This window comes from Geospiza fortis, unplaced genomic scaffold (genome assembly GCF_000277835.1).
Source record: "Geospiza fortis unplaced genomic scaffold, GeoFor_1.0 scaffold213, whole genome shotgun sequence".
Taxonomy (NCBI): Eukaryota; Metazoa; Chordata; class Aves; order Passeriformes; family Thraupidae; genus Geospiza; species Geospiza fortis.
Window position 1 is genome coordinate 875,102 of NW_005054399.1, and position 9,039 is coordinate 884,140.

Genomic DNA, 9,039 nt, shown 5'->3' on the forward strand with positions numbered 1-9,039 from the left:
GGAATAAACACATGACAAGAGTTTTTGGCTGGAAATCCTCTGGAGCCTTTGGATGGCCTGAGCAGAGATAAAAGAAATCATCGACCTCCTGGCAGCTGCCAAAACCATCTGAGGACACGAGATCCCACTTTGCCAGACACTGTGCTGCCCAAAGGAACCAGCTGAAACCTCTCCTGGGGCCGGGGGTCCTTCCTGAAATTCAACTGAGCCTTCTAAGGATGAGGAAATCAAATGGAATGAAGATTTGCAGCCTGGAAAATGGTTCAGGAAGGGAAAAGGCAGCAGGATCCCTCTGGGAAAGCTCCTGCTCCTCCTCTGTGTCCTTTCCAAGAGAAAAAGAACCAGGTGGGATCTCCTGGGAACATCCCTCAGATCCATCAAAGAGCAGGAAAAGGAGAATTCCCTCTGCCCTTTACCCAGCACTCACTGGCAGCCAGCAGCTCCTCTCTTCCTCATTAATTCCAAAGCATTTTCCCAATGGGAAAATTGGGATTCAGATCTGCCTGAGCCCCTCTGGGTTTGGTTCTGAGCCTCTGGCACCAGCACAGTGACCCAAGGGCAGCTCCTGAGGAGCAGGGAAGGTGCTCAGAGCAAACATTCCCCACTTTGCAAGCCCCAGGTGAAAGCTGGAAGTTATGACCCTCATGGATAACATGGAACCGGGAGAAAATCCATAAATGAAACACAGAGCTCTGGATGAGTAATTATTCCTCATTAACGAAGCTAAAAGGAGAATTCTGCTCTAGGAACAGACGTCACCTCCACTTCAGGGGGACTGAATCAACCAGGGCACCCAGCCAGAGCCAAAGAAATGCTGTAACACCAGGAAGTGCCCTTTAAAAATGGGAAAGAACACTGGGATCTTCCAGCTGGGGCGGCCCTGGGAAACCACAGCCTCGGGACATGAAAATCCATGGAAAATCTTTCCCTTATGAAGAGTTTTATCACCTGTAAAATCTCCCCCAGTCTCAGTGAGAAGCACTTTCGTATTTTCTCAAGTGCCTCAAAAGAGACTGAAATTCCCTGGGGGCAGAATTTCCTCTCAGGAATTTTGGCCAGAACTGTTTGTTCTCCCTTCCAGCATTCCATGCTCACCAGGCTCACCATCCTGGGATTTAAAACCAAGCCTAAGCCATGCCAGCTTCCTGCATTTCAGCATGAAATTAAATCTTGCTTAAAAACCTCAACAGCACTTTCAGGTTCCTGATGCTCCAGCAATGAAGACCCTGCTCCCAAAAATCCCTGGGATTTATCTCATCTGCAGAGGTGGAACTTGCCATGAGTTTTTCTGCCTCAAGAAGTTATTTTCCTTCTTTCCAAATAATTTCAAAATAAAGGTTTCTTCTCTCCAAATGCTCTCTTGCACCATTTATCGCCTGATTCATTCATTCCCCATTTCTTTATTTCCAGTTTCACTCAGGGCTGAGCAAATTCCTTCCAACTTCGCTGCATTCACCAAAACCTTCCCGAGAGCAAAAAAAACGACAAACCCCAAACCAGGAAAAATCGGGAAATCAACAGAAAAAAAAACCCCACCAAAACAAACCCAAGAAAAACAGGAAAAAAATCCCATTTTTGGGAGAACCCTACCTGAAAAATAGCAATCCAGGCATATCCAATATTATCAAAATTGATGGCCCCGTTGTGGGGGTTGACGTCCCCGGCCATGCAGATGTTGTAGTACTGGTTCCAGTTGATGCAGGAGTTCCTGCTGGGCTCGGGGCTGGCCAGGCTGGGGCTGTAGGACTCCATGCTCAGGGTGCACTCCACCTTGGACTCCTTCCTGCTGGGGATGTTGGAGCACCTCTGCATCCCGTTCTCCCGGTGGGAGGAGCAGATGAAGGGGTTCTCCTCCGCCTCATCTGTCCGGTAGTAGGGGTGGAGGAAGGTCAGGTTGTATGTCCTGGATGAGGAGGGGAAGAAGGAAAAGGATGAGGGGGGGAAAAAATGGTTCATGATTGATTATTAAGGCCATTAAAAGAGTGGTTTTGGTCGAAAGGAAAGGGGGAGATGTTGGAATGTTGGGGGACACAGGACAGATGATGGATTTTGGACCTGGTTGACGTAAGAGGTTTGATAACAGGGTGCCTTGGCAAAAGCGAAGGGAACTTTGAAAATTTGACCTGGATTGCAAGAAGATTCAATTGTTAGGAAAATTAATCCACAAACACCAGAGGTTTATGGCCAAAAAGGAGACAGAGGAGTCCTTCTACTTTATTCTAATAAAGGCAGAGGCCATGGGGCATTCCCCTGGGATGTCTCCAATTTTTGGAGGACACAGCCTCCTTTTTATCCCAATTTCCCAGCCACATTTCCCTTCTCTCTTTCCCCATTTCTGAGGTACTTGAGGGGTACAGACTTCCCAATACACCTGATACTGAAGATTTCCCGAAGACTTCCCTCTAATGTATAACCCTCCCTTTTAATTTTTAATTCTTATGGAATTTAGGGGTTTTTCTTCCCCATTGTTTCTTTCATCTTTCAATGTCTAATTTCGTTTATCAGCAAACCTAAAGTTTATTTATAAAAGCAAATATCTTTTTCCATTCACCAATCAGTGGAATCCTTCCCATTGTTTCTTTTCTCTCCCAGGGCTGGTTTTATATACCTGCAGACCCACAGCTTGTTTGTAAAGACAAATCCACTATTCCTCTCACCATCAAACGGGTTTACAGGAAAAATAAAATCCCATTTAACTCTGCAAGCAAGGGATGTTGTTATGTGCATAAGTTTGTGGATGCGATTTTAACCTAATCTTCGTAGAACACGTTATTAGTCTCCCTGAAATTGTATATAAGCTTTGTATCCCCCAATGAAATGGGATTCTGATCACTGAGTCAGTCTCCCTGTCTCTCTCCATCACTGACTGTTCATCCCTGATTTTAGCAGCAGGAAAAGGTGCTGGTTGCTATCCCTTCACCCTTCAGAAAGTCCCTGTCAGAATCCCAGCCCCTAAAATCAAATCCTTTTGATTTGATCAGACCCCGCTGATCTCCCAGCAAAGACCAGTCCGAGTTTCCCCAAGCAAACAAAGCAGGAAAAAGCACGAAATGAGAGGGGATGGAGAGAAAATCCCAGCAGATCGGGTTCTCCCCCAAAACCCAGGGAGCTTTTGGGCTCTCTGGAAGGATTTGCAGACACTTATTTGGGTGGCAGAGCAGCTTCCCAATAAACGCATCCCTCAGGAGGAATCTGATGAGGGGCTGAGCTGCCACAAGGAGAGAGAGGCCATCTCCCACTCCCTCTGTACCTCCATAAAAAAAGGTGTATTGCTGAATTAATGGGAAAACCACATGCTTGCTGCATTTCTGATGGGACTGGCTTGGATAAGGCCGATGGCTCTGTCCCAGCCTGGGACTGCAGCAGGGCAGGAGCTGCTTTTCCCCGAGCTGTGTCCCAGATCTGGCACTTTCTGGGCCGTGTGCTCGGTGTTGGGGAGAGCCTGCAGCACTCAGGGCTGCATTGCTCCAGAGCCAACTTTCTCCAGTGTTTTCCCAGCTCCGGGGATCTCAGCTGCTCCATAATCACCCCGAGATAAGGGAGAGGCAGCACACACATTCTAAAAGATGTGGGCAGAAGATAACCAGGTAATTCTTCCAGCCAGGACAGCTCTATTTTTATCTCTCTCTCAACGTCCCTATCTGGTGAAGAGATTTGGCTTTAACAAGTGTTATTCCAGACAATTGCTTGGAATTGCTCCCCAAACCCCTGGAGCCAAGCAGGAATTGCTCTGCGGCTGCACTTTAAGGAGAGAACAATTGCTGCAGGGCAGAGCTGAGGGAAATCAGCCCTCAGCCACTTCCCGGGGGAATTTGGTTCTGTTCCACGATCCAATTACCCGAGGTGGGTGTGGAGGGGTCAGGAGCTCCCGGGTTCTTTGTGTTCAGCAGCCCCTCCTTGCGCACCCCGCAGCTCCAGACTAAACTGTGACATCACCTGCGCTGTTTCTGGGCTTGGGATCCAACAAAAACCTGGAAGATGTTTTTCCTCCCCAAGCCTTTTCCTTGCCCTCCCACCAGCTGCTTCCCCGGGAGGAAATTTCCATATGAAACAGGCTGGAGAACGGGCCAGGAGCTGCAGCAGCCGCGTTTGGGAGAACATCAGACACCACCCAGCAGTGCCACACACAGGGAGGATGAAACAGAGGATTAAATCACACCGAGATGCAGGAAAAGTGGGAAGAGCTGGAGAATTTGGGAAAAGAAGCAGAGAGGAGACACCTGAGAAATGACTTTAACTCCCAAAACCACAGGATCAGTCCCCATCCCACTGGAGCGAGGCACCCACAGCTGGAGAGGCGCTGTGCATCCCAGGAGTCTCTATTTGGGAGGTTTTGGGATGAAGACCCCGGGCTGGGGTCTCAGGAGCTGCACAGAGAAGATCTGGACACGAATCTGGAGCAGTTTGGTGGCTGGGGGAGGAAAATCCGAGCAGGAGAACAAATCCCAGCTCTGCTGGGAGGGCTGGGTGAAGCCTGGCTCGGCTCTGCTGCTGCCTGAAGGATTTTATCCTCCCTTTCCCCTGCTCTCCTCGCTTCTGCAGCTGTCCCCGAAATAATTCCTGAATTAAAAGTTGTCCCTATGACAAAATCAGTCACCTGAGGAGCACTTTGTGTCCAGCATTTCCCTGTCCTTGCCACTGGGAAGGAGCCACTCCTGTGGGAAGCTCCAGCACCACCAGTGAGGGGGGAACAGACCCAAACTGGCAGCAAATTTCAGACCTTTCTTAAAACTTTTTCCCCCTTTTTCTCCCTGGCAAAACCCAAAAGGGGAAAGAAGGAAGGAGAGCAAGAATGAGAAACAAAAATGCTGCAGAATGAGGGGATCCCAAACATCCCCCAAAGAAATGGATGAGTTCTGCCAGGACCTTCCACTTCTTCCTGCCTTCCCTGTTCCTTGCCAACAGGTAGAGACAAATCACTCATTAATGCTAATGAACCCACTAATCAGGAGAGCTCTGGGGGAAAGACAGGAGAAGCCAAGCCCCAGGATGGATCTGTTATCCCACCAGAGAGGATTTCCCAGCTTCTCCCACCCCTGCTCCCTGCACATCTGGATTTCCCTTTCTCTGTCCCTCTGCATGTCCATGCGCAGGAAGGACAGCAGAGGGGCAGGAAAACCCATTTTCCTCCCACTCCTCCTGGATTTTCCTCTGCTGCAGCCTGTCCCAGGGGAAGTTTTCCCAGCCCATCCATCCCATGCCCACATCCCAACCACTGGAACACAGCAGAGCACAGCCTGCCCCAGCTGGGGCAGCAGAGGAGGAAGGGGAGAAGGTGGCAGGAGCTCAGCACTCAGGGTGAATTCCCTGCTCTCCCTGCTCAGCAATGCCACCAGCAGCAATTAAACACCTTTCAGACAAATTCCTGAGCCTGCTCCCAGGAGCTGAAGACTGAAAACTCCCACCACAAGCGTCCCGAGGCAGCAGAGAAACAACAAAACCCTCCACAGCTCCCTCCCCTCTCCTGCTTCCGAGCCACTGAGTTCCTTGAAAGGTTCCCAGCCTGGAAAACGCTGCTCTGCATCCCAGCACACAGGAGCAGCCCCAGGAGAGGAGCCCAGATGGGCAGGGCCTGACCCAATTCCTTTATTTCCACCGGGAGCAGCTCAGGAGGGTGGGAAGGAGCCCGAGGGGGAGAAAACCATCCTGGAGGTGTCCCCAGGAGCTGCTGGCTCTGCTTGTCCTTCCCACCCCGGCACGCCAAACCTTCCTCCTTCCCACCAAAGGATCCTTGGGGGATTTCTCCCCGTGCCTGCATCTCCTGGCATCGCTCACAGCCCCTCCTGGAGCTGCTGCTCCATGCAATCCCAGCTTTTGTAGGATCATTTTGGGCGAGGAGGGAGAGATTCCCCCACGTCCCAACGAGCAGAGCGCCCCAGTTCCAACCCACTCCTGCAACAACCCAGCAATTCCTTCAGAACCCCCAGTAAAAATCCTTAAATGACCCCATCCCAGCCCTGCAACAGCACAGCTCTGAAAGACAGAGAGAGGAAAGCAGAAATTCCCAGTGCACCTCCAAAAAGTCCCCAAATTTCTCTCACAATGCTCTCGACATAAAAATAGTTGCTTTACTCGGAGCTGCCAACTTTCAAGGGGGATTGAAAAGAAAAGGTTTCCATGGGGAAAGAAGAATGATGGCAAAAATCAAAGTCAGTCCTTCCATCTGATGCCTCTGGAAGAGCTGAAGGCTCGGGAAGCTGCAGGGCAGAACACAGCAGGGCAAAGCTGGATTTGAAGCAGCTGTTTGGGAGCTCACTTACACCTCCTTTCATCCAGAAAATTTGGGGTTAGCACCCTGCCTTGCTGGCCCCTGGATTTTGTCCAGATCCTCTGTTTAGAGCAGGTTTGGTTTCAGCTGGGAGGGTTTGGCAGCAGCACCAAGGGGAGACCCTCCAATAGTTCAGGTTTTCCCTGTCTCCAGGGCTGTAGAGGAAATCAGAGGCAGGATCTCAGCCCCAGCCCCTCCCAGGCTCCTGAAGGGCTGGGAAACCTCTGTGCCCTGAGGAATTGAGGATTTCCCACCCCTGGATGTGTTTGAGGCCGGGCTGGAGCAGCCTGGGGTAGGGGATGGTGCCCCTGCCCATGGTAGGGGGTGGAATGAGAATCTTTAAGGTCCTTTCCCAGCCAGCCCATTCCAGGATTCCATGATCTGCCCAACAGCAGGGATATGGAGCCCTGATGTGTTTTCCAGGTCATTCCATGCCCTTTTTTCCTTTACAATTTGCTGCTGGTGTGTTAACAGCCACTGCAGGGGGGAACCGTGCCCTGACGCCTGGGTTGAGAGAATGAGTCAGAAATGATTTTAAAAAATGGAAATAATTCCATCTGGAGTCCCTAAAACTTCACACAGAGCTCCAAGAAATAGGGAGAGCTGGAAATGCAGGGACTGGAACATTTTGCATTCATTTGAAATTAATGCAAAATTAATAACACCAGAAAATTAATAACACCAGAAAACCCCACATTTCTCCCACTGACACTGAGCTGGAAACTGGAATTTTCCTGCCCTATGGACGCTCCTGTTTCCCCAAATTCCTTTAGAATGCAGCACCTTCCATCACAATAAACCAGAGCCCAAAAGCTGGGGGGTGGAAGAACCCATCCCAGGGGGAAGGAGGAGATCCCAGACAAACCTCTTCAAACACAGCTAATCCCAAACCCTTCCCTGACAAGGAGCGACCCCTAATGAGAAAATCCTGCGACCCTAAAACTTCCACAATGAGCTCCAAGAAACCTGGGACAGCTGGAAATGCAGGGACAGGAACATTGCTTGGTTTCTCTAAATTTAAAATTAATGCAAAAAGCACAAACTAGGAGCAGCACTTGGGGTGAAGGTGCCACAAAACCCCACATTTCTCCCGCTGACACTGAGCTGGAAACTGGAGTTTTCCTGCCCTATGGACACTCCTGTTTCCCCAAATTCCTTTGGAATGCAGCACCTTTCATCACAATAAACCACAGGAACTGGGCAGAGCCCCCCAAATTCACCTCTCCCAGCTGCTGGGGGGTGGCAGAACCCATCCCAGGGGGAAGGAGGAGATCCCAGACAAACCTCTTCAAACTCAGCTCATCCCAAACCCTCCCCTGACAAGGAGCAAGCCCTGATAAGAAAATCCAGCGAGGCCTTTGATGCTGCTAATGGCCATTACATAACTGCTGCTTAACGTCTGTGCTTAGAGAACGCTTCCCCTGTGGTTCATCTTGAAAGCTCCACTTCGCAGAAAATCACCAGAAAATCACCGAGCGTTTCAAAACCTGACTGGGAGAGAGCGAGGGGGGCTCGCTGCACTTAATTACAGCAGCGGGGCCACCCAAGCAGGGCTGGAGCGGCACAATTTGGGCTTGGGGATGGCAGCTCCGGGGTCCAGCTGAGCCTGGAGGGGTTTGGGGAGCGGGAAGTTGATGCTGGGAGAGGGTTGGGGGCATGGGGAGTGGGAGCACACCCATGGCAGGTTCAGGATTTTCCACCCTGCTGGGATGAATAAAAGCCACCAGAGCCGCTCCAGAGGACAGGGAGAGGCTGAGGGAGCCCCAGGAGCGAGCAGTGAGAGGCAGGAGCAGGACCTGAGGGATGATCCCCGCCTGTCTTGCAGACAACCCGAGCGCAGACAGCCGATGATTACCCAGGGATGTAATTACAGGCTCCATCTCCTCTCGCCGAGTTAGAGCTGCCCTAAGAGCTGGGCTGGGGCATTTCCTCACCTCTGAGCTGCTGACATCTCTGACAGGAGCCTTTGGAAGGATTTTTTTTTTTTTCCGAGGAAAATCCCCCTTTTCTGTGCTGGCTGTGCTTGGTTTTCATCCAGGTGTGTCCTCACCCTGGGAAGGGGCAAGGGCACAAGAGCCCCAGCTGAGGGAACAGCAAGGGATGCTCCAAAGCCTGGGATGAGCCAGGAACCACCCCAGCTCCAGCAGCACCTCCTCAATCCCACTCTGAACCCAGCAGGAAGAGCCCAGGGCTGGCAGCAGGGTCCAGAATTTATCCAGAGGGCTCAGGAGCAGAGACAAACACCAGCAGCACAGCCCAAACCAGGTCTAAGAGCTTGGGCTGGGCTTAAATTGATCAGCTGGGCCTTGAGCAGGGCTGGGGGGCTCCCAGGTGAGGCTCAGCAGGGCAGTGAAGGTTTATTAGGTTTATTATCAGAGGGGCTGCTCCACACAACTGCCCAGGCTGGAAAACCCCTGAAATGAAAATTTGCCTCCTTCAGGTTGGGTTTGATGATCCTGGAGGTGTTCTCCAGCCTCAATGATCCAGGTCCTGCTCATCCCTGCTGCCTGTCCCACGCTCTGAGCTGTGTCCAAATGATTTTAATGCTTCTCACATCCAGTTTCTTATCTCAAATCCCTGACAGGGATTTATCTCTGGGTTTCAGCTGCATCTCCAAATCTCCAGCCCCTGCCAGGGGTTGGGGTGTGCTGGGTGACCTGAACTGTTTGGAGAGCTGGGAGTTTGTGCTACATCCTGCAGCTCCCCGAGTCAATCAGGGATCTCAGGCAGAGCTAATCCAGCCCACTCCCATCCTGCTCCTTCAGGTGCAG

The 9,039-nt window shown here is 51.1% G+C and overlaps 1 protein-coding gene across 1 annotated transcript in view; it reads right to left on the reverse strand.

The window, feature by feature from the left end:
• The window catches only part of CACNA1H (calcium voltage-gated channel subunit alpha1 H), a gene marked incomplete at its 5' end in the record, with an annotated part of 109,398 nt that overhangs the window by 90,684 nt on the left and 9,675 nt on the right, over positions 1-9,039 (reverse strand). Inside the window, 1 exon segment of the mRNA XM_031061064.1 lies at positions 1,591-1,903. Within this exon segment, the coding sequence (XP_030916924.1) occupies positions 1,591-1,903 (313 nt within the window).